The sequence below is a fragment of the Nothobranchius furzeri genome, chromosome 2 (assembly GCF_043380555.1).
Source record: "Nothobranchius furzeri strain GRZ-AD chromosome 2, NfurGRZ-RIMD1, whole genome shotgun sequence".
Lineage (NCBI taxonomy): Eukaryota > Metazoa > Chordata > Actinopteri > Cyprinodontiformes > Nothobranchiidae > Nothobranchius > Nothobranchius furzeri.
This window is the reverse complement of record NC_091742.1, coordinates 101,397,059-101,423,090: the sequence shown is the minus strand read 5'-3', so window position 1 is coordinate 101,423,090 and position 26,032 is coordinate 101,397,059. Positions and strand designations below refer to the sequence as shown.

Genomic DNA, 26,032 nt, shown 5'->3' with positions numbered 1-26,032 from the left:
CCATCAGGTCTGGGGTTATTAGAGGTCAGACCCACGGTGCACACCGGCTGCAGAGAGAGAGAGGAGAGAGGGAGAGAGCTACACAAACCCCTGCACTAAGAGTTCCAGAGTTTGGAAGTGTGTGTGTGTGTGTGTGTGTGTGTGTGTGTGTGTGTGTGTGTGTGTGTGTGTGTGTGTGTGTGTGTGTGTGTGTGTGTGTGTGTGTGTGTGTGTGTGTGTGTGTGTGTGTGTGTGTGTGTGTGTGTGTGTGTGTTAAACGACCCAACGCGGACGGTAGTTAGGTTTAAGGAGTTGTTAACGCAGGTAGGACTTTACTCTAGTTACTGTTCTGTTCATCTGCTCCTGAAACCCAAACCAGCTCAGTGTAACCAACGTTAGCCCACTGTCCCTCACCCAGCAGCTTCTAGACCACAGCTGAAGGAGCTCGGTCGTGGCTGGCCTAAACACACACGTGATAACATGATGTCAGCCAAATTCATTAAACATAACACATCCAGGAAGCCTCAGGGTCAAAGTTCTGCTCTAAACTCTGCTAGGAAATATGAGACCGGAGGAAAAACTAGAGTCAGCTAGAAGTTTACTGGTCTTTATTCTAGGAGTCAGGAGTTATTCTGTGATCATGGGTTATCTTATTTATTCTCGTCACCCAGTAAAAACAAATTAAATCAACATCAATTCAAAAATCGTCTCAAATAATCCAGATCTCAATTTCAGTCACAATAATCGTGATCATCATTTATGCCATAATCGAGCAGCCCTACCGCTAACAGCCCCGCCCCTTTAGACATGACCGCCTACAGCCCCGCCCCTTTAGACATGACCGCCTACAGCCCCGCCCCTTTAGACATGACCGCCTACAGCCCCGCCCCTTTAGACATGACCGTCTACAGCCCCGCCCCTTTAGACATGACCGCCTACAGCCCCGCCCCTTTAGACATGACCGCCTACAGCCCCGCCCCTTTAGACATGACCGCCTACAGCCCTGCCCCTTTAGACATGACCGCCTACAGCCCCGCCCCTTTAGACATGACCGCCTACAGCCCCGCCCCTTTAGACATGACCGCCTACAGCCCCGCCCCTTTAGACATGACCGCCTACAGCCCCGCCCCTTTACACATGACCGCCTACAGCCCCGCCCCTTTAGACATGACCGCCTACAGCCCCGCCCCTTTAGACATGACCGCCTACAGCCCCGCCCCTTTAGACATGACCGCCTACAGCCCCGCCCCTTTAGACATGACCGTCTACAGCCCGCCCCTTTAGACATGACCGTCTACAGCCCCGCCCCTTTACCCCCAAATTCCACTACCTCCGCTCCGCTCCGACACGAACGCCGGAGCAAAATCGGTCCCGTTCTAGTCAATCAGAGCAATTCCACTACTGCGGCCGTGCTCCGGCAGTGCGGCGCCGTGCGCCGCCCTCTGTTCCGGCGTCCGGCAAAAATAGAATCGATCCTATTTTCGCCGGAGCACCTCCGCAGTAAATGGACAGAAACCACAGCGGCCCAACAGGAAAAGGAGCAAGCACAATTTCCATTTTTCACAATAAATCGATAAACAAAAGGCGTTTTTTGTTTCATATGCACAGGTTTAACAACTTTTAACAACTATCAGTGGCGGCTGAAGTTTAAATGCACAAAAGTAAGCCATAAATACAGTTTCTACTATCAAAGTAGTCACACTTTGTTGATCCAAACACTGCTGATCTCTCAACACAAATGATGGGCAGATTAAACAGTTCATGCCGATGCTTCTCCCACACAACGGGTGTTTGGATCTAACTTCCGCGTTTATTGCTCGGACGGTATCGCAAGATCTTGAAAATCCCGCGCGTGCTTGTTTGCCCACCTCAGGTCTCCGCACCGGAGCGGAGCCGTTGTAGAGCGGGTACCGGTAAAAATTGAGTTCGGAAGCGAGCGGCTGTGGAAGGCGGGGGCGGACCGGAGGTAGTGGAATTTGGGGGTTAGACATGACCGCCTACAGCCCCGCCCCTTTAGACATGACCGTCTACAGCCCCGCCCCTTTAGTCATGACCGTCTACAGCCCCGCCCCTTTAGAAAGCCTCCAGATGCGTTGGCTCACCTGTCTGGTTGGTGTAGGAGGTAAAGGTGGACTCCAGGATCCTGCCTCTCTGCGTGTCTCCATCATCCGTCCCATCCTGGTCTTCGTCGGAGGACGAGGAGCTGAGGTGGCTCTCCACCAGTCGCTTGGCAGCAGCCTGGTTGGACTTTCGGATCTCCTCAAACCTGGACGGGACCGGCTGTCCTGCTGTTTCACAGGAAGAGGGACAGTTAAGACGGACCTGGTTCTGGTGGAACCCAGTAGATCCACAAGTACGAGAGCTTCACCTTGTGGATGTTCAGGAGCACCTCCTGGCCTCTCTCTCTCCTTCGGCAGGGGTCGTGACCTTTGACCCTGAGCGTCATGACCGCGGCCACGCCCCCTGCCTTGCTGACGCCACGCGGGCTCCATGGCCTCTGAACCTATAAAAAAGGAGAATGAGGAAGACAACCAGCTAGAGATGGTAAGGACCCTAGAACCAGAACCCGGTCTGCTTATAACGGACTCGCAGCAGTGCGCATGCGCCAGGTGTTAGTCTGGTTTCACCCAGCGTTTGGAGCTTAAACTGACCCCAGGTCGGTTGTTGTTCAGGGAAAAGTTCAGCTGCTGCTACGCCTTTACCCCCGTCACGTGACAACACTCCGGTAACGGACCGTTTCCGCAGTTCGGTCTCAGAACCCGGTACCGCGGCTAACCGGGAGTTAGCCGAGTGCAGCTAACAGTCGCACAAACTAACGTAAACAAAGGTAACGTCCTGTAAACAACGCTGCTGACGGAACAAAAGGCTCCGGTAAGTTCAGAAGAACAAAGAAGCGGTTTGAACTCACCCAGCATCGAGCAGCCGCCCGCTCCACACCGCGCTCTACTTGTCATGCGCGGGGCATCCGGGCATGCTGGGACATGTAGTCTGTTGAACCAACAGGGCGAGAGGCGTCAGAAGGAAGGTCCCGCCTTTCCCGCCTCTGATTGGCTGGAAGGGCTCTCCTACGATTGGCTATTTCGTGTAAGAGGAAGCCGTTTTCCCTCGCTGCAGGTTTTATGTTTGCAGCCAGATCTTGAGGAGTTTAGAAGAAAGTGTGAACTCATCACTAAAATAAACATCCTTTCCTGTTTAGCAACAAACCAGGTTCAGTTTCTTTCATAAGAGAACCCGAAAAACATCAAATGTGAACTTAATAAACCTCGTTTTACCACACTGTAGACTGACTTTCTATCTGTTGGCTCTATTGGGGTTAATTAGTAGGCTGTCCTGCTTTAATGGGCTGAGGATGTTTACAAGTTAGAGCACATCGCTCATCATCAGATTAAATGTGAATCATTTAATGAAAATAATCCTGATTTAGACCTATTTTTCACCAGTTTTCATGATTCTAGTAAAGCAACAGACCTGATGCCCACAGCTGGGCAGAATAGGGCAGTTGCATTAAAGTTCATACCCAGGTAAGGCACATATGTTTATCCTATGTACTCTAATGCTTCACAGCCAACAGACATAAAGGAAGTCCAACAGTCTGATTAATGCAACAAGATTATAAATTCACCTTTTACGTTTTCAGTTATTTATGAAACATAAAATATTCAGCTAACAGGACAGAATGGTTATTACAGCGCTAAGTTCACACTTTCTTTACTAAACTCCCCAAAACGGCTTCAACCGCAGCATAGATATAAATAAATGTGTTTACATACATATCTATGGGCAGGAGGACAGTCTGCTCTTAGCAGGACTGCCGGGTTGCTGCTGACTGAAACAGCCAATCGTAGCAGAGCCTTTCTAGCCAATCAGAGACCAGAAAGGCGGGACCTTACTTGGGCGGCAGAGCTCTGTGGGCGCTGAAACTCCATTTCCCAGAGTTCCACCAAAGCCACCAGCTGCAGTACAGTGTGACGTGTCACAAAGAGCGCCAGCACCAGTGTGGCTTTCTCCAGATAAATGTTATTTATCCCGTAGAGACGGATTTAGTCTTTAGGATTCTCCAGATAAATGTTATTTATCCCGTAGAGACGGATTTAGTCTTTAGGATTCTCCAGATAAATGTTATTTATCCCGTAGAGACGGATTTAGTCTTTAGGATTCTCCAGATAAATGTTATTTATCCCGTAGAGACGGATTTAGTCTTTAGGATTCTCCAGATAAATGTTATTTATCCCGTAGAGACGGATTTAGTCTTTAGGATTCTCCAGATAAATGTTATTTATCCCGTAGAGACGGATTTAGTCTTTAGGATTCTGCAGATAAATGTTATTTATCCCGTAGAGACGGATTTAGTCTTTAGGATTCTGCAGATAAATGTTATTTATCCCGTAGAGACGGATTTACTCTTTAGGATTCTCCAGATAAATGTTATTTATCCCGTAGAGACGGATTTACTCTTTAGGATTCTCCAGATAAATGTTATTTATCCCGTAGAGACGGATTTAGTCTTTAGGATTCTCCAGATAAATGTTATTTATCCCGTAGAGACGGATTTAGTCTTTAGGATTCTCCAGATAAATGTTATTTATCCCGTAGAGACGGATTTAGTCTTTAGGATTCTCCAGATAAATGTTATTTATCCCGTAGAGACGGATTTACTCTTTAGGATTCTCCAGATAAATGTTATTTATCCCGTAGAGACGGATTTAGTCTTTAGGATTCTGCAGATAAATGTTATTTATCCCGTAGAGACGGATTTAGTCTTTAGGATTCTGCAGATAAATGTTATTTATCCCGTAGAGACGGATTTACTCTTTAGGATTCTCCAGATAAATGTTATTTATCCCGTAGAGACGGATTTAGTCTTTAGGATTCTCCAGATAAATGTTATTTATCCCGTAGAGACGGATTTACTCTTTAGGATTCTCCAGATAAATGTTATTTATCCCGTAGAGACGGATTTAGTCTTTAGGATTCTCCAGATAAATGTTATTTATCCCGTAGAGACGGATTTAGTCTTTAGGATTCTCCAGATAAATGTTATTTATCCCGTAGAGACGGATTTAGTCTTTAGGATTCTCCAGATAAATGTTATTTATCCCATAGGGACGGATTTAGTCTTTAGGATTCTCCAGATAAATGTTATTCATCCCGTAGAGACGGATTTAGTCTTTAGGATTCTCCAGATAAATGTTATTCATCCCGTAGAGACGGATTTAGTCTTTAGGATTCTCCAGATAAATGTTATTCATCCCGTAGAGACGGATTTAGTCTTTAGGATTCTCCAGATAAATGTTATTCATCCCGTAGAGACGGATTTAGTCTTTAGGATTCTCCAGATAAATGTTATTCATCCCGTAGAGACGGATTTAGTCTTTAGGATTCTCCAGATAAATGTTATTTATCCCGTAGAGACGGATTTAGTCTTTAGGATTCTCCAGATAAATGTTATTTATCCCGTAGAGACGGATTTAGTCTTTAGGATTCTCCAGATAAATGTTATTTATCCCGTAGAGACGGATTTAGTCTTTAGGATTCTCCAGATAAATGTTATTTATCCCGTAGAGACGGATTTAGTCTTTAGGATTCTCCAGATAAATGTTATTCATCCCGTAGAGACGGATTTAGTCTTTAGGATTCTCCAGATAAATGTTATTCATCCCGTAGAGACGGATTTAGTCTTTAGGATTCTCCAGATGAATGTTATTCATCCCGTAGAGACGGATTTAGTCTTTAGGATTCTCCAGATGAATGTTATTCATCCCGTAGAGACGGATTTAGTCTTTAGGATTCTCCAGATGAATGTTATTCATCCCGTAGAGACGGATTTAGTCTTTAGGATTCTCCAGATAAATGTTATTTATCCCGTAGAGACGGATTTAGTCTTTAGGATTCTCCAGATAAATGTTATTCATCCCGTAGAGACGGATTTAGTCTTTAGGATTCTCCAGATAAATGTTATTCATCCCGTAGAGACGGATTTAGTCTTTAGGATTCTCCAGATAAATGTTATTCATCCCGTAGAGACGGATTTAGTCTTTAGGATTCTCCAGATAAATGTTATTCATCCCGTAGAGACGGATTTAGTCTTTAGGATTCTCCAGATAAATGTTATTCATCCCGTAGAGACGGATTTAGTCTTTAGGATTCTCCAGATAAATGTTATTCATCCCGTAGAGACGGATTTAGTCTTTAGGATTCTCCAGATAAATGTTATTTATCCCGTAGAGACGGATTTAGTCTTTAGGATTCTCCAGATAAATGTTATTTATCCCGTAGAGACGGATTTAGTCCTTAGGATTCTCCAGATAAATGTTATTTATCCCGTAGAGACGGATTTAGTCTTTAGGATTCTCCAGATAAATGTTATTTATCCCGTAGAGACGGATTTAGTCTTTAGGATTCTCCAGATAAATGTTATTTATCCCGTAGAGACGGATTTAGTCTTTAGGATTCTCCAGATAAATGTTATTTATCCCGTAGAGACGGATTTAGTCTTTAGGATTCTGCAGATAAATGTTATTTATCCCGTAGAGACGGATTTAGTCTTTAGGATTCTCCAGATAAATGTTATTTATCCCGTAGAGACGGATTTACTCTTTAGGATTCTCCAGATAAATGTTATTTATCCCGTAGAGACGGATTTAGTCTTTAGGATTCTCCAGATAAATGTTATTCATCCCGTAGAGACGGATTTAGTCTTTAGGATTCTCCAGATAAATGTTATTCATCCCGTAGAGACGGATTTAGTCTTTAGGATTCTCCAGATAAATGTTATTCATCCCGTAGAGACGGATTTAGTCTTTAGGATTCTCCAGATAAATGTTATTCATCCCGTAGAGACGGATTTAGTCTTTAGGATTCTCCAGATAAATGTTATTCATCCCGTAGAGACGGATTTAGTCTTTAGGATTCTCCAGATAAATGTTATTCATCCCGTAGAGACGGATTTAGTCTTTAGGATTCTCCAGATAAATGTTATTCATCCCGTAGAGACGGATTTAGTCTTTAGGATTCTCCAGATAAATGTTATTCATCCCGTAGAGACGGATTTAGTCTTTAGGATTCTCCAGATAAATGTTATTTATCCCGTAGAGACGGATTTACTCTTTAGGATTCTCCAGATAAATGTTATTTATCCCGTAGAGACGGATTTAGTCTTTAGGATTCTCCAGATAAATGTTATTTATCCCGTAGAGACGGATTTAGTCTTTAGGATTCTCCAGATAAATGTTATTTATCCCGTAGAGACGGATTTAGTCTTTAGGATTCTCCAGATAAATGTTATTTATCCCGTAGAGACGGATTTAGTCTTTAGGATTCTCCAGATAAATGTTATTTATCCCGTAGAGACGGATTTAGTCTTTAGGATTCGCCAGATAAATGTTATTTATCCCGTAGAGACGGATTTAGTCTTTAGGATTCTCCAGATAAATGTTATTTATCCCGTAGAGACGGATTTAGTCTTTAGGATTCTCCAGATAAATGTTATTTATCCCGTAGAGACGGATTTAGTCTTTAGGATTCTCCAGATAAATGTTATTTATCCCGTAGAGACGGATTTAGTCTTTAGGATTCTCCAGATAAATGTTATTTATCCCGTAGAGACGGATTTAGTCTTTAGGATTCTCCAGATAAATGTTATTTATCCCGTAGAGACGGATTTAGTCTTTAGGATTCTCCAGATAAATGTTATTTATCCCGTAGAGACGGATTTAGTCTTTAGGATTCTCCAGATAAATGTTATTCATCCCGTAGAGACGGATTTAGTCTTTAGGATTCTCCAGATAAATGTTATTCATCCCGTAGAGACGGATTTAGTCTTTAGGATTCTCCAGATAAATGTTATTTATCCCGTAGGAACGGATTTAGTCTTTAGGATTCTCCAGATAAATGTTATTTATCCCGTAGAGACGGATTTAGTCTTTAGGATTCTCCAGATAAATGTTATTTATCCCGTAGAGACGGATTTAGTCTTTAGGATTCTCCAGATAAATGTTATTTATCCCGTAGGAACAGATTTAGTCTTTAGGATCTTCACTAATTAAACATTCTAGCAGACTTTAGATCAGCGGTAACTCTCTAGATGACTGAGTTTTTTGTTCCAGGGTTCAGAAATCTGCTGGAAAACAACCAGGCTGTCACCTACTTTCCTCTGTTATTTTATTGGAAGTGGTTTTGTCTCTCTGGTAAAAATGCTGGAAAGTTATTAATGTTCAGTTGTTTGGGTTAAACCGACAGATTAGGGTGGCTTCCTCACTTCCTGGTTGTTTTAGCAGGAGAGTGTTCCTACTGCTCTTCTACGTTATGTGTGTCTTGTTGTGAGGAGTTATGGTTTATGTGTGAGTAAAAGCTCTGGTACGTTCAGGGAGGGTGTGTGTGTGTGTGGGGGTGGGGGGGTAAATAAATGAGAAAACACAAGTAGGCAAAAACATTCTCAGCACTGGATGGGAAGGTGATAAAACTGAATAAAGCGCAGAAGCAGGTGGTGCATTAGTTAGAAAATCTCTTTATTTCAGCTCTTGGACCGGATCTTTGCTGAACGCCTTTGAACACGTCAGTTAAAGCCCAGAAGGTTTGGTTTCTGTGGGCGAGTTTAGGTCTGAAGTAGGTGAAGTAAAGCTCACTCTGGGGTTGACCTCTGCTGAGAGAGAGAGTCCACTGCAGAGTCAGAGTTTGATTCTGCAGGTCTGAACAGCTGCAGTAGGAGGTCTAAGCTGCTGCAGTAGGAGGTCTAAGCTGCTGCAGTAGGAGGTCTAAGCTGCTGCAGTTGGAGGTCTGAGCTGCTGCAGTAGGAGGTCTAAGCTGCTGCAGTAGGAGGTCTAAGCTGCTGCAGTTGGAGGTCTGAGCTGCTGCGGTTGGAGGTCTGAGCTGCTGCAGTTGGAGGTCTCGGTTGCACCAGGACGTCTGAACCCTGATAGAAGGGGTTAAGTTGCAGCAGAAGGTCTGCTCTTTGCTAATGGAACATTTTCTACACCGCAGACAGAATCAGCTGATCTTTTGCTGTGAGTTAAACCAGAAGCACCTCGTTGATGATCCACCATGGTTAGCATCCTAACAGGACCACAAGGACCTTCTGGCTCTGATGCATTTCTTCACCACTGAGTTCCAAATGCAGCAACATAACTTGAGTCTTTGGGCATCAAGGGTTTTGCTAACTCTGTTTCCTCCGCCGGCTGATTCGCCGGATTGACTCAGTGTAGACGGTTCCACGTCTCGGAGAGAACATCATCCCAAATGACAGGTCCGGGTTAAATGAAGCCACTCTAGTCTCAACAAACTGCTGGAGCTGATACGTACCCAGAATCCTCCGGTGCTGCTCAGAGGAAGATCAGAACCAGGACCTCTTTATACATGAACCTTATTAATCATATGGAAAACAGGTTTGACGCTCTTCTGGAGACCAGATCTGTTGCACCTGACCCAGAACAGGGTAAGGAACCCTAAGGTCCAAACTGGTCCACTCACTCTAGAAGACCAGAAGATTTTAGCTCTAAGAGATGAGAGAAGATCGATGAGAAACTAAATGTTGGTGAAATAATTCTAATCTGTAATAAATATTTAAATCCTGTTAAGTCAAAACTAAACCCTTTTCCACCAGGTGCTGACCTGGTTCTGGAGCCTGAAACCCGTTCTCAGCTGCTTCAGGTCAGACCTCCTGACTGGAACTGATGGTGACAGCCTTCCACAGAACACCGGTGTTGTGGTGAGCTTGGTTCTCGTGTTTCTGACGGAACCAGCCGGAGATAATCTGAGTCTCATGAAGTTTTTACAAATGACACAAAGATGAAGAAAGTTCTGGAAGAAAAGCCTCGTCTTCCTGGTCCTCTACTTCCTATTTCTTCTCTTCTTTGGTGGCCTGGATCTCTGGTGTTGGAGGGGGTGGAGCATCACTGGGCAGAGGAGGCGGGGCCAGCTTCCTCTCCAGTCGGGTCACTCTGTGTTTGAGTTTGCTGTTAGTGGCTTCGTGCTCTGCCAGCAGCCGGGCGTACTGGGTCTGCAGGGAGTCCAGAGAACTCGTCATCCGGTCCACCTTCTCCTCCATCTCCTTTGGGTCTGGGCCCTGCGCTGCCACCTGGAGGACAGGACGTGTTATGGTTTTTACGTGAGTGGGCCGGGTGTTGGGTTACTGAGACTCACCTCCAGGTCCAGGAGTCCATCCTTCATCAGAATCTGCCTCCCCTTCTCCTCCAGCAGAGCTTTGGCGTCAGGATACTCCGTCAGCGCCTCCATCAGGTCGTCTTTGGACAAGCAGAACAGGTCGGAGTACCCGATGCTCCTGATGTTGGCCGTGCGTCTGTTTCCTGCCTTGCTGCCTGTTGGAGACCCAGAGAACATGAAGTTCTGGTTCCAGTCAACCCAGTAGCTTGTAAGACCTTAAACCTGGTCTCTCCTGCTCTGGGGTGTCTGGTCCTGAACCTGGAGGCCCACCATCCTGCGTGTCCTAAATGCTGCTCTGATTCATGACGGTACTCCTGTGTATGGATGTCTGATCCCTCCAGAGGGTTCTGGGCCAGCTCCAGGTCTCCAGAGACAGGAGACCAGGACACCACCTCAACAGACCCGTACCAATGAGAAGGAGCTGCTCTACCCCAGGCTCATGTTTATACCCAACAGATTTTAAACACAGCTGTCTCCTAGCAGACAAGCCGTTGCCATGGCTACAGATGAGATCCACCAGCCTGCCTCCTACCTTTGATAGCCAGGATGCTGATCTCTCCGAAGTAGCTCCCCTCACTGAGAACTACGAACTGCGTGACGCCGTCGTCAGCGACGACGGCTAACTTCCCCTCCTTGATGATGTACATCTCTCTGCCGATGTCTCCCTTCTTACAGATGTAGTCTCCTGGACTGAAGACCTGTGGCTGTAGCTTCAGCACCAGCTCCACCAGCAGACCGGCCTCGCAGTCGGCAAAGATCCGAACCTGCAGGACCAGAGCAGAAGACCTGATGGAGCAGTTCACGTCACGTTAATCCGAGGGGCCAGGAAAAGCCTGGACCTTCTTCAGGGTGTCCAGGTGCACGTTGATGGCAATCTCAGCTCTCAGTTTGTCTGGAAGGAACTTCAGAACCTCCCTCTCATCCACCGCTTTCTTATTGGTCCAGAGGAAGTCGAACCACTTGATGACCCGCTTCTCCAGATCCTTTGTTACCTGTAGAAAGGTCATGGGGTCCAGGTCAGGTGTTAACAAGCATGGTTCTGGTTTGTATGAACTTTATTCATCCTGCCACCAGAGACAGCACGCCGACCTTTCTGAAGCTCATGTACTGTTTGATGGCATCGATCCGAGCCTGGAAGTCGGCTCGGGCGGCGTTCATGTTGGTGATCATGGAACCGACGTTACCGACAATGGTGGCAAAAATCAGCACCCCCACCTGGAGGAGGAACATCACGGTCTCCCAAGTTAGTTTAACTGTGTGAAACCTGGAGAGGCCACTACTAAGCCACACCCACCAGGAAGTCAGTAACAACAAAGAAGTACTCCGAGTTCTCCACGGGGGGTGGCGTTTCTCCGATGGTGGTCAGGGTCAGAGTGGACCAGTACATGCTGTAGGCGTATTTCCTCACCAGACGACCAAACTCTGGGTCTGCTGGGTCGGGATACACAAACCTGTCTGCACCAAAACCTGGAAGATCGGGGCACAAGGACACGTTACATCGTTAGAGGAGCAGGTCACAGGGATGTGCTACAGTCTTAGAGGGTAAAGACACAAGGACGTGTTACTGACTTGGAGAACCTGGACACAGGGACACGTGTCTAATTATTACCTGTGTCCAACTGAAGTGGGGCTTTTAAAGTCCATGTATACGCCTTAGACCGGCTGAAGTGGGGCTTTTAAAGTCCATGTATACGCCTTAGACCGGCTGAAGTGGGGCTTTTAAAGTCCATGTATACGCCTTAGACCGGCTGAAGTGGGGCTTTTAAAGTCCATGTATACGCCTTAGTCCAACTGAAGTGGGGCTTTTAAAGTCCATGTGTACGCCTTAGACCGGCTGAAGTGGGGCTTTTAAAGTCCATGTGTACGCCTTAGACCGGCTGAAGTGGGGCTTTTAAAGTCCATGTATACGCCTTAGTCCGGCAGAAGTGGAACCAAACGGGACTCCTAAACGAGCTAAGGTAACCAGATAGTCACATTTCTCTGACTGCAAACGACATTCCAGTTTAGTCAAGCTGTGTCCGGCCCAGCCCCCCCACCCCCACCCCACCCCCACCCACCCCCAGAAGTGACGAGGCTGATCATTTCATCGCCACAAGCCTGCGTAAATCTGACGCGTCACACTATCAAACAGTCCAGCGCGTACCAAGTGTGCTGTGCTGCAGCGTTGTCGCCCATTCCTTCGCTCATCGTGCATTTCCTGCTTTAACCTGCCTGACCCTTGCAGGTGTCGCGTGTTACTGCGAGCTAACTGGAAGAGTACAGACACAAACGGAAGAAGGCTGGCACTAACCACTGAGGAGTCAAATGCTCTTCAGACAATCATTAACATTTCTAGCTGACATGTAAACTAGGATAAAGGCTCCCACTCTTGTTGAGGTATTAGCTCGAACATTGCCATCGCTCGACTCAGATGCTTAGATGCATATGCAACCACGCTGGTGATGTGTAGAGTCTTAGAGGACCACGGCACAGGGACATGAATAACTGGAGGACCAGGACACTGGCACAAGTTACACAATGATGGCCTTTTCTCACTAGAACCTTTTGAACAGAGCAGTTTGACTCTTTACAAGTTAGATGATAGTCCATTACAAGTGAGAAACACCAGTTCATCATGCTGGGCAAAACCCCAAAGTTCAGAAAGTAGCACCGGGTGGTGCTTGTGTGATACAAAAACACCACAACGATGGTGTCGATGTGGGGCTGCTGTAAAGACTCTGACACTGGTCAGTGACTCGATGCGACCTGCTGGGTTGCTTATATAGGAAACTTGTTACTGATTGGCTTAGTGACCTGACCTGTGTTGTGATGTTTACTGTGTGCAGGTCCTTGACACGCCTCTGGTCATGATTTGGCGCTTCATAAATGAACTGAACTGAGTTAAATTGAACATTCTGCTCAGCCGGTGAATTGTGATCGACTCATGAAAGCGGATCACCTGGAAAAGGCTGCAGGCAGGAAGGCAGAACACTCTTGAGCAAGCAGTTACTCCACCCCCTAGCAAAGCCCACCTGGCTTTGTTTGCTTCGAACCACACTGAAGCAGGAATCGTGAAGCCTGCTGGTCACGAGAGCAGCCAGCAGCTCACGTGGTGCGCACACGGTGAGTTTTTACCAACGTGAGGCAGAAACTATAGTGAAAATCAGGCGCACACAGCCAGGTAACTGCTGTGCTCATGGCCATTCAAGGCCGTTTGCTCTCGTGTGCAGCAGCCTTAAAAGGTGCAGCATCCTGATAACTGTAACTGCTGGAAACGGTGTGGAACCGGGCCAAAGAAGAACAGCACACTGAGATGTGACACCGACCGGTCTCATATTAAAATCTTTAACCCACCAATGGCCTTGGAGAAGGAGTAGTACAGGCAAGCATTCCAGTGGATGATGATGATGATGTACATGACAAGGTTGGAGATACGAAGGGCATTGGGATAGTTCGTCCTGGTCTCTGTCCGCTGGAAGAACTCCATCATCCTGAAACAAAGATTCATGCTTAAAGAAAAATCAGCAAAAACATTTTCACAGTCCAGTAAAGAAAACTTCAAAATGGCCCCACACCAGCCCTGTAACCGGAGGGTTCCTCGTTCTTGGCCCACTTAGTCTGTTGCAGTCATTGTGTCCTTGGGCAAGGCACTTCACCCTTCTTGCCTGCTGGTGGTGGTTTAGAAGGACCAGTGGCACCAGTGTTGTGCAGCGTCACCTCTTTCAGCCCTGATACTGGTGATAATGGAGGTACTGGTGTAGGTACTGATACTGGTTATAATGTAGGTACTGGTGTAGGTACTGATATTGGTTATAATGTAGGTACTGATGTAGGTACTGATACTGGTTATAATGTAGGTACTGGTGTAGGTACTGATACTGGTTATAATGTAGGTACTGGTGTAGGTACTGATATTGGTTATAATGTAGGTACTGGTGTAGGTAATGATATTGGTTATAATGTTGGTACTGGTGTAGGTACTGATATTGGTTATAATGTAGGTACTGGTGTAGGTACTGATATTGGTTATAATGTAGGTACTGATGTAGGTACTGATATTGGTTATAATGTAGGTACTGGTGTAGGTACTGATATTAGTTATAATGTAGGTACTGATGTAGGTACTGATATTGGTTATAATGTAGGTACTGATGTAGGTACTGATATTGGTTATAATGTAGGTACTGGTGTAGGTACTGATATTGGTTATAATGTTGGTACTGGTGTAGGTACTGATACTGGTTATAATGTAGGTACTGGTGTAGGTACTGATATTGGTTATAATGTAGGTACTGGTGTAGGTACTGATATTGGTTATAATGTTGGTACTGGTGTAGGTACTGATATTGGTTATAATGTAGGTACTGGTGTAGGTACTGATATTGGTTATAATGTAGGTACTGATGTAGGTACTGATATTGGTTATAATGTAGGTACTGATGTAGGTACTGATATTGGTTATAATGTAGGTACTGATGTAGGTACTGATATTGGTTATAATGTAGGTACTGGTGTAGGTACTGATATTGGTTATAATGTTGGTACTGGTGTAGGTACTGATATTGGTTATAATGTAGGTACTGGTGTAGGTACTGATATTGGTTATAATGTAGGTACTGATGTAGGTACTGATATTGGTTATAATGTAGGTACTGGTGTAGGTACTGATATTGGTTATAATGTAGGTACTGATGTAGGTACTGATATTGGTTATAATGTAGGTACTGATGTAGGTACTGATATTGGTTATAATGTAGGTACTGATGTAGGTACTGATATTGGTTATAATGTAGGTACTGATGTAGGTACTGATATTGGTTATAATGTAGGTACTGGTGTAGGTACTGATATTGGTTATAATGTAGGTACTGATGTAGGTACTGATATTGGTTATAATGTAGGTACTGATGTAGGTACTGATATTGGTTATAATGTAGGTACTGATGTAGGTACTGATATTGGTTATAACGTAGGTACTGATGTAGGTACTGATATTGGTTATAATGTAGGTACTGATGTAGGTACTGATATTTGTTATAATGTAGGTACTGATGTAGGTACTGATATTGGTTATAATGTTGGTACTGGTGTAGGTACTGATATTGGTTATAATGTAGGTACTGATGTAGGTACTGATATTGGTTATAATGTAGGTACTGATGTAGGTACTGATATTGGTTATAACGTAGGTACTGATGTAGGTACTGATATTGGTTATAATGTAGGTACTGATGTAGGTACTGATATTGGTTATAATGTTGGTACTGGTGTAGGTACTGATATTGGTTATAATGTAGGTACTGATGTAGGTACTGATACTGGTTATAACGTAGGTACTGATGTAGGTACTGATATTGGTTATAATGTTGGTACTGATGTAGGTACTGATATTGGTTATAATGTAGGTACTGATGTAGGTACTGATATTGGTTATAATGTTGGTACTGGTGTAGGTACTGATATTGGTTATAATGTAGGTACTGATGTAGGTACTGATATTGGTTATAATGTAGGTACTGGTGTAGGTACTGATATTGGTTATAATGTAGGTACTGGTGTAGGTACTGATACTGGTTATAATGTAGGCACTGGTGTAGGTACTGATATTGGTTATAATGTTGTTACTGGTGTAGGTACTGATATTGGTTATAATGTTGGTACTGGTGTAGGTACTGATATTGGTTATAATGTAGGTACTGGTGTAGGTATTGATATTGGTTATAATGTAGGTACTGATGTAGGTACTGATATTGGTTATAATGTAGGTACTGATATTGGTTATAATGTTGGTACTGGTGTAGGTACTGATATTGGTTATAATGTAGGTACTGGTGTAGGTATTGATATTGGTTATAATGTAGGTACTGATGTAGGTACTGATATTGGTTATAATGTAGGTACTGATATTGGTTATAATGTAGGTACTGGTGTAGGTACTGATATTGGTTATAATGTTGGTACTGGTGTAGGTACTGATATTGGTTATAATGTAGGTACTGGTGTAGGTATTGATATTGGTTATAATGTAGGTACTGATATTGGTTATAATGTTGGTACTGGTGTAGGTACTGATATTGGTTATAATGTTGTTACTGGTGTAGGTACTGATATTGGTTATAATGTTGGTACTGGTGTAGGTACTGATATTGGTTATAATGTAGGTACTGGTGTAGGTACTGATATTGGTTATAATGTAGGTACTGATGTAGGTACTGATATTGGTTATAATGTAGGTACTGATATTGGTTATAATGTTGGTACTGGTGTAGGTACTGATATTGGTTATAATGTTGTTACTGGTGTAGGTACTGATATTGGTTATAATGTTGGTACTGGTGTAGGTACTGATATTGGTTATAATGTAGGTACTGGTGTAGGTACTGATATTGGTTATAATGTAGGTACTGGTGTAGGTACTGATATTGGTTATAAAGTAGGTACTGATGTAGGTACTGATATTGGTTATAACGTAGGTACTGGTGTAGGTACTGATACTGGTTATAACGTAGGTACTGGTGTAGGTACTGATATTGGTTATAATGTTGTTACTGTTGTAGGTACTGATATTGGTTATAATGTTGGTACTGGTGTAGGTACTGATATTTGTTATAATGTTGGTACTGGTGTAGGTACTGATATTGGTTATAATGTAGGTACTGATATTGGTTATAATGTAGGTACTGGTGTAGGTACTGATATTGGTTATAATGTAGGTACTGGTGTAGGTACTGATATTGGTTATAATGTAGGTACTGATATTGGTTATAATGTAGGTACTGGTGTAGGTACTGATATTGGTTATAATGTAGGTACTGGTGTAGGTACTGATATTGGTTATAAAGTAGGTACTGATGTAGGTACTGATATTGGTTATAACGTAGGTACTGATGTAGGTATTGATATTGGTTATAATGTAGGTACTGATGTAGGTACTGATATTGGTTATAATGTAGGTACTGATATTGGTTATAATGTAGGTACTGGTGTAGGTACTGATATTGGTTATAATGTAGGTACTGGTGTAGGTACTGATATTGGTTATAAAGTAGGTACTGATGTAGGTACTGATATTGGTTATAACGTAGGTACTGATGTAGGTACTGATATTGGTTATAATGTAGGTACTGGTGTAGGTACTGATATTGGTTATAATGTTGTTACTGGTGTAGGTATTGATATTGGTTATAATGTAGGTACTGATGTAGGTACTGATATTGGTTATAATGTAGGTACTGATATTGGTTATAATGTAGGTACTGGTGTAGGTACTGATATTGGTTATAATGTAGGTACTGGTGTAGGTACTGATATTGGTTATAACGTAGGTACTGGTGTAGGTACTGATATTGGTTATAATGTTGTTACTGGTGTAGGTATTGATATTGGTTATAATGTAGGTACTGATGTAGGTACTGATATTGGTTATAATGTAGGTACTGATATTGGTTATAATGTAGGTACTGGTGTAGGTACTGATATTGGTTATAATGTAGGTACTGGTGTAGGTACTGATATTGGTTATAAAGTAGGTACTGATGTAGGTACTGATATTGGTTATAACGTAGGTACTGATGTAGGTACTGATATTGGTTATAATGTAGGTACTGGTGTAGGTACTGATATTGGTTATAATGTAGGTACTGGTGTAGGTACTGATATTGGTTATAATGTAGGTACTGATGTAGGTACTGATATTGGTTATAATGTAGGTACTGGTGTAGGTACTGATATTGGTTATAATGTAGGTACTGGTGTAGGTACTGATATTGGTTATAATGTAGGTACTGATGTAGGTACTGATATTGGTTATAATGTAGGTACTGATATTGGTTATAATGTAGGTACTGGTGTAGGTACTGATATTGGTTATAATGTAGGTACTGGTGTAGGTACTGATATTGGTTATAAAGTAGGTACTGGTGTAGGTACTGATATTGGTTATAATGTAGGTACTGGTGTAGGTACTGATACTGGTTATAATGTAGGTACTGGTGTAGGTACTGATATTGGTTATAATGTTGTTACTGGTGTAGGTACTGATATTGGTTATAATGTTGGTACTGGTGTAGGTACTGATATTTGTTATAATGTTGGTACTGGTGTAGGTATTGATATTGGTTATAATGTAGGTACTGATGTAGGTACTGATATTGGTTATAATGTAGGTACTGATATTGGTTATAATGTAGGTACTGGTGTAGGTACTGATATTGGTTATAATGTAGGTACTGGTGTAGGTACTGATATTGGTTATAAAGTAGGTACTGATGTAGGTACTGATATTTGTTATAATGTTGGTACTGGTGTAGGTATTGATATTGGTTATAATGTAGGTACTGATGTAGGTACTGATATTGGTTATAATGTAGGTACTGATATTGGTTATAATGTAGGTACTGGTGTAGGTACTGATATTGGTTATAATGTAGGTACTGGTGTAGGTACTGATATTGGTTATAAAGTAGGTACTGATGTAGGTACTGATATTGGTTATAACGTAGGTACTGATGTAGGTACTGATATTGGTTATAATGTAGGTACTGGTGTAGGTACTGATATTGGTTATAATGTAGGTACTGGTGTAGGTACTGATATTGGTTATAATGTAGGTACTGATGTAGGTACTGATATTGGTTATAATGTAGGTACTGGTGTAGGTACTGATATTGGTTATAATGTAGGTACTGGTGTAGGTACTGATAATGGTTATAATGTAGGTACTGATGTAGGTACTGATATTGGTTATAATGTAGGTACTGATATTGGTTATAATGTAGGTACTGGTGTAGGTACTGATATTGGTTATAATGTAGGTACTGGTGTAGGTACTGATATTGGTTATAAAGTAGGTACTGGTGTAGGTACTGATATTGGTTATAATGTAGGTACTGGTGTAGGTACTGATACTGGTTATAATGTAGGTACTGGTGTAGGTACTGATATTGGTTATAATGTTGTTACTGGTGTAGGTACTGATATTGGTTATAATGTTGGTACTGGTGTAGGTACTGATATTTGTTATAATGTTGGTACTGGTGTAGGTATTGATATTGGTTATAATGTAGGTACTGATGTAGGTACTGATATTGGTTATAATGTAGGTACTGATATTGGTTATAATGTAGGTACTGGTGTAGGTACTGATATTGGTTATAATGTAGGTACTGGTGTAGGTACTGATATTGGTTATAAAGTAGGTACTGATGTAGGTACTGATATTGGTTATAACGTAGGTACTGATGTAGGTACTGATATTGGTTATAATGTAGGTACTGGTGTAGGTACTGATATTGGTTATAATGTAGGTACTGGTGTAGGTACTGATATTGGTTATAATGTAGGTACTGATGTAGGTACTGATATTGGTTATAATGTAGGTACTGGTGTAGGTACTGATATTGGTTATAATGTAGGTACTGGTGTAGGTACTGATATTGGTTATAATGTAGGTACTGATGTAGGTACTGATATTGGTTATAATGTAGGTACTGATGTAGGTACTGATATTGGTTATAATGTAGGTACTGGTGTAGGTACTGATATTGGTTATAATGTTGGTACTGGTGTAGGTACTGATATTGGTTATAATGTAGGTACTGGTGTAGGTACTGATATTGGTTATAATGTAGGTACTGATGTAGGTACTGATATTGGTTATAATGTAGGTACTGGTGTAGGTACTGATATTGGTTATAATGTTGGTACTGGTGTAGGTACTGATATTGGTTATAATGTAGGTACTGGTGTAGGTACTGATATTGGTTATAATGTAGGTACTGGTGTAGGTACTGATACTGGTTATAATGTAGGTACTGGTGTAGGTACTGATATTGGTTATAATGTTGTTACTGGTGTAGGTACTGATATTGGTTATAATGTTGTTACTGGTGTAGGTACTGATATTGGTTATAATGTTGGTACTGGTGTAGGTACTGATATTGGTTATAATGTAGGTACTGGTGTAGGTACTGATATTGGTTATAATGTAGGTACTGGTGTAGGTACTGATATTGGTTATAATGTAGGTACTGATGTAGGTACTGATATTGGTTATAATGTAGGTACTGGTGTAGGTACTGATATTGGTTATAATGTAGGTACTGATGTAGGCACTGATATTGGTTATAATGTAGGTACTGGTGTAGGTACTGATATTGGTTATAATGTAGGTACTGATGTAGGTACTGATATTGGTTATAATGTAGGTACTGATGTAGGTACTGATATTGGTTATAATGTTGGTACTGGTGTAGGTACTGATATTGGTTATAATGTAGGTACTGATGTAGGTACTGATACTGGTTATAACGTAGGTACTGATGTAGGTACTGATACTGGTTATAATGAAGGTACTGATGTAGGTACTGATATTGGTTATAATGTAGGTACTGGTGTAGGTACTGATATTGGTTATAATGTAGGTACTGATGTAGGTACTGATACTGGTTATAATGTAGGTACTGATGTAGGTACTGATACTGGTTATAATGAAGGTACTGATGTAGGTACTGATATTGGTTATAATGTTGGTACTGGTGTAGGTACTGATATTGGTTATAATGTAGGTACTGATGTAGGTACTGATACTGGTTATAACGTAGGTACTGATGTAGGTACTGATACTGGTTATAATGAAGGTACTGATGTAGGTACTGATACTGGTTATAACGTAGGTACTGATGTAGGTACTGATACTGGTTATAATGTAGGTACTGATGTAGGTACTGATATTGGTTATAATGTTGGTACTGGTGTAGGTACTGATATTGGTTATAATGTAGGTACTGATGTAGGTACTGATATTGGTTATAATGTAGGTACTGGTGTAGGTACTGATATTGGTCATAATGTAGGTACTGGTGTAGGTACTGATACTGGTTATAATGTAGGTACTGGTGTAGGTACTGATATTGGTTATAATGTTGTTACTGGTGTAGGTACTGATATTGGTTATAATGTTGGTACTGGTGTAGGTACTGATATTGGTTATAATGTAGGTACTGGTGTAGGTACTGATATTGGTTATAATGTAGGTACTGATGTAGGTACTGATATTGGTTATAATGTAGGTACTGGTGTAGGTACTGATACTGGTTATAATGTAGGTACTGGTGTAGGTACTGATATTGGTTATAATGTAGGTACTGGTGTAGGTACTGATATTGGTTATAATGTAGGTACTGGTGTAGGTACTGATATTGGTTATAATGTAGGTACTGATGTAGGTACTGATATTGGTTATAATGTAGGTACTGATGTAGGTACTGATATTGGTTATAATGAAGGTACTGATGTAGGTCCTGATATTGGTTATAATGTTGGAACTGATATTGGTTATAATGAAGGTACTGATGTAGGTACTGATATTGGTTATAATGAAGGTACTGGTGTAGGTACTGATATTGGTTATAATGTAGGTACAGATGTAGGTACTGATATTGGTTATAATGTAGGTACTGGTGTAGGTACTGATATTGGTTATAATGTTGGTACTGGTGTAGGTACTGATATTGGTTATAATGTAGGTACTGATGTAGGTACTGATATTGGTTATAATGTTGGTACTGGTGTAGGTACTGATATTGGTTATAATGTAGGTACTGGTGTAGGTACTGATATTGGTTATAATGTAGGTACTGGTGTAGGTACTGATATTGGTTATAATGTAGGTACAGATGTAGGTACTGATATTGGTTATAATGTAGGTACAGATGTAGGTACTGATATTGGTTATAATGTAGGTACTGATGTAGGTACTGATATTGGTTATAATGTAGGTACTGGTGTAGTTACTGATATTGGTTATAATGTAGGTACTGGTGGAGTTACTGATATTGGTTATAATGTAGGTGCTGATGTAGGTACTGATATTGGTGAGCATCAGCTGTGGCTGCACTGGGGCACTATTTGTTTAACCCCCAGTAGGCCACTGAGAAGGATTAATGATGTAGGTACTGATATTGGTTATAATGTAGGTACTGATGTAGGTTCTGATATTGGTTATAATGTAGGTACTGGTGTAGGTACTGATATTGGTTATAATGTAGGTACTGGTGTAGGTACTGATATTGGTGAGCAGCAGCTGTGGCTGCACTGGGGCACTATTTGTTTGTTTAACCCCCAGTAGGCCACTGAGAAGGATTAATGATGTAGGTACTGATGGATATTATTGATTGGTTGTGAGTACCTGTTGAATCTGAGGAGTTTATTTAGGCGGATCTCAGGGTAAGTGGTACCAAGAAACAAGTAGAGCACATCAGTGGGAATCATGGAGATCAAGTCCAGTTTGAACTGAGAGGTGTTCATATAGCGCTCTTGTAGCTTCAGTTCATCCTTCACTAGCAAACCCTGTTCCAGGTAACCTTCAAACACATCAGAATAAAGTCATCAATGTATGTTGGGTTAGTTTACAGGAATGTGTTCTACTGGTAGGTCCACTGACCAGTCCTGGTTCTGAAGATCATGTCAAGAAGATAAATGGTATCTGACAGGAAGTCCAGGAAGAACCATAGAAAAAGATAATCTGTCTGCAGCTCCTCAAAGCATGCTCTGAAACACATAAACACACATGCAAGAACACACACACACGCACACACACACACACACACACACACACACACACACACACACACACACACACACACACACACACACACACACACACACACACACACACATTGTATTGTGTACCTGACTATTCCCAGAGGTGTGTATTGTGTACCTGATTATAACCACAGGTGTGTATCGTGTACCTGACTATAACAAGAGGTGTGTATTGTGTACCTGGCTATAACCAGAGGTGTGTTTTGTGTACCTGACTATAACCAGAGGTGTGTATCATGAACCTGTCTATAACCACAGGTGTGTATCGTGTACCTGACTATATCCAGAGGTGTGTATTGTGTACCTGACTATATCCAGAGGTGTGTATTGTGTACCTGACTATACCCACAGGTGTGTATTGTGTACCTGACTATAACCACAGGTGTGTATCGTGTACCTGACTATAACCACAGGTGTGTAGTATCCACCTGACTGTAGCCACAGGTGTGTATCGTGTACCTGACAATAACCACAGCTGTGTATTGTGTACCTGACTATAACCAGAGGTGTGTGTTGTGCACCTGACTATAACCAGAGGTATGAATTGTGTACCTGACTATAACCACGGGTGTGTATTGTGTACCTGACTATAACCACAGGTGTGTATCGTGTACCTGACTATAACCACAGGTGTGTATTGTGTACCTGACTATAACCAGAGGTGTGTATTGTGTACCTCACTATACCCAGAGGTGTGTATAGTGTACCTGACTATAACCACAGGTGTGTATTGTGTACCTGACTATAACCAGAGGTGTGTATTGTGTACCTCACTATACCCAGAGGTGTGTTTTGTGTACCTTACTATAACCAGAGGTGTGTGGTATCCACCTGACTATAACCAGACATGTGTAGTGTCCCCCTGACTATAGCCACAGGTGTGTATCGTGTACCTGACAATAACCACAGCTGTGTATTGTGTACCTGACTATAACCAGAGGTGTGTGTTGTGCACCTGACTATAACCAGAGGTATGTATTGTGTACCTGACTATAACCACAGGTGTGTATCGTGTACCTAACTATAACCAGAGGTGTGTATTGTGTACCTCACTATACCCAGAGGTGTGTATTGTGTACCTGACTATAACCAGAGGTGTGTATTGTGTACCTGACTATAACCAAATGTGTGTATTGTGTACCTGACTATAACCAGAGGTGTGTATTGTGTACCTCACTATACCCAGAGGTGTGTATTGTGTACCTGACTATAACCACAGGTGTGTATCGTGTACCTGACTATAACTAGAGGTGTGTATTGTGTACCTTACTATAACCAGGCGTGTGTATCGTGTACCTGGCTATAACCAGAGATGTGTATTACGTACTTGACAATAACCACAGGTGTGTTTTGTGTACCTGACTATAACCAGAGGTGTGTATAATGAACCTGACTATAACCACAGGTGTGTATCGTGTACCTGACTATATCCAGAGGTGTGTATTGTGTACCTGGCTATAATCAGAGGTGTGTATTGTGTACCTTACTATAACCATAGGTGTGTGGTAGCCACATGACTATAACCAGAGGTGTGTAGTATCCACCTGGCTATAACCACAGGTGTGTATCGTGTACCCGACAATAACCACAGGTCTGTATTAAGTACCTGACTACAACCAGAGGTATGTTTTTTTTACCTGACTATAACCACAGGTGTGTATCGTGTACCTGACTATAACCACAGGTGTGTATTGTGTACCTGACTATAACCACAGGTGTGTATTGTGTACCTGGCTATACCCAGAGGCGTGTATTGCATACCTGACTATACCCACAGGTGTGTATTGTGTACCTGACTATAACCACAGGTGTGTATTGTGTACCTGACTATAACCACAGGTGTGTATTGTGTACCTGACTATAACCACAGGTGTGTATCGTGTACCTGACTATAACCACAGGTGTGTATTGTGTACCTGAATATAACCAGAGGTGTGTATTGTGTACCTGACTTTAACCAGAGGTGTGTATTGTGTACCTGACTATAACCAGAGGTGTGTATTGTGTACCTGGCTATACCCAGAGGAGTGTATTGCATACCTGACTATACCCACAGGTGTGTATTGTGTACCTGACTATAACCACAGGTGTGTATCGTGTACCTGACTATAATCACAGGCGTGTATTGTGTACCTGACTATAACCACAGGTGTGTATTGTGTACCTGACTATAACCAGAGGTGTGTATTGTGTACCTGACTATACCCAGAGGTGTGTATTGCATACCTGACTATAACTAGAGGTGTTTATTGTGTACCTGACTATAACCAGAGGTGTGTATTGTGTACCTGACTATAACCAGAGGTGTGCATCGTGTACCTGGCTATACCCAGAGATGTGTATTGCATACCTGACTATACCCCGAGGTGTGTATTGTTTACCTGACTATAACCACAGGTGTGTATTGTGTACCTGACTATAACCAGAGGTGTGTATTGTGTACCTGACTATACCCAGAGGTGTGTATTGCATACCTGACTATAACTAGAGGTGTGTATTGTGTACCTGACTATAACCAGAGGTGTGTATTGTGTACCTGACTATAACCAGAGGTGTGCATCGTGTACCTGGCTATACCCAGAGATGTGTATTGCATACCTGACTATACCCAGAGGTGTGTATCATGTACCTGGCTATACCCAGAGGTGTGTATTGTGTGCCTGACCATAACCACAGGTGTGTATTGTGTACCTGACTATAACCACAGGTGTGTATTGTGTACCTGACTATAACCAGAGGTGTGTATTGTGTACCTGACTATACCCAGAGGTGTGTATTGCATACCTGACTATAACTAGAGGTGTGTATTGTGTACCTGACTATAACCAGAGGTGTGTATTGTGTATCTGACTATAACCAGAGGTGTGCATCGTGTACCTGGCTATACCCAGAGATGTATATTGCATACCTGACTATACCCCGAGGTGTGTATTGTTTACCTGACTATAACCACAGGTGTGTATTGTGTACCTGACTATAACCAGAGGTGTGTATTGTGTACCTGACTATACCCAGAGGTGTGTATTGCATACCTGACTATAACTAGAGGTGTGTATTGTACCTGACTATAACCAGAGGTGTGTATTGTGTACCTGACTATAACCAGAGGTGTGCATCGTGTACCTGGCTATACCCAGAGATGTGTATTGCATACCTGACTATACCCAGAGGTGTGTATCATGTACCTGGCTATACCCAGAGGTGTGTATTGTGTGCCTGACCATAACCACAGGTGTGTATTGTTTACCTGACTATAACCACAGGTGTGTATTGTGTACCTTACTATAACCAGAGGTGTGTATTGTGTACCTGG

General features: G+C 42.3%; 2 protein-coding genes across 3 annotated transcripts in view; both read right to left on the bottom strand.

Moving 5' to 3' along the window:
- The window catches only part of nfxl1 (nuclear transcription factor, X-box binding-like 1), a 30,371-nt gene extending 27,400 nt beyond the window's left edge, over positions 1-2,971 (bottom strand). The window contains exons 1-3 of the mRNA XM_070548708.1: positions 2,888-2,971; positions 2,348-2,482; positions 2,082-2,267 (exon numbers count right to left, since the gene is read on the bottom strand). Coding sequence (XP_070404809.1) covers positions 2,082-2,267; positions 2,348-2,482; positions 2,888-2,933 — 367 coding nt within the window. The 5' untranslated portion in view covers positions 2,934-2,971. The remainder of the gene's footprint in view (positions 1-2,081; positions 2,268-2,347; positions 2,483-2,887) is intronic.
- Positions 2,972-9,403: 6,432 nt separating this feature from the next.
- cnga1b (cyclic nucleotide gated channel subunit alpha 1b) overlaps positions 9,404-26,032 on the bottom strand; it is a 39,112-nt gene continuing 22,483 nt past the window's right edge. For both annotated transcript variants that reach the window (XM_054738752.2, XM_054738753.2), the window contains exons 7-15: positions 22,559-22,665; positions 22,304-22,478; positions 13,471-13,607; positions 11,432-11,604; positions 11,227-11,352; positions 10,977-11,129; positions 10,670-10,901; positions 10,117-10,292; positions 9,404-10,051 (exon numbers count right to left, since the gene is read on the bottom strand). In XM_054738752.2, coding sequence (XP_054594727.2) covers positions 9,812-10,051; positions 10,117-10,292; positions 10,670-10,901; positions 10,977-11,129; positions 11,227-11,352; positions 11,432-11,604; positions 13,471-13,607; positions 22,304-22,478; positions 22,559-22,665 — 1,519 coding nt within the window. In that variant the 3' untranslated portion in view covers positions 9,404-9,811. The remainder of the gene's footprint in view (positions 10,052-10,116; positions 10,293-10,669; positions 10,902-10,976; positions 11,130-11,226; positions 11,353-11,431; positions 11,605-13,470; positions 13,608-22,303; positions 22,479-22,558; positions 22,666-26,032) is intronic.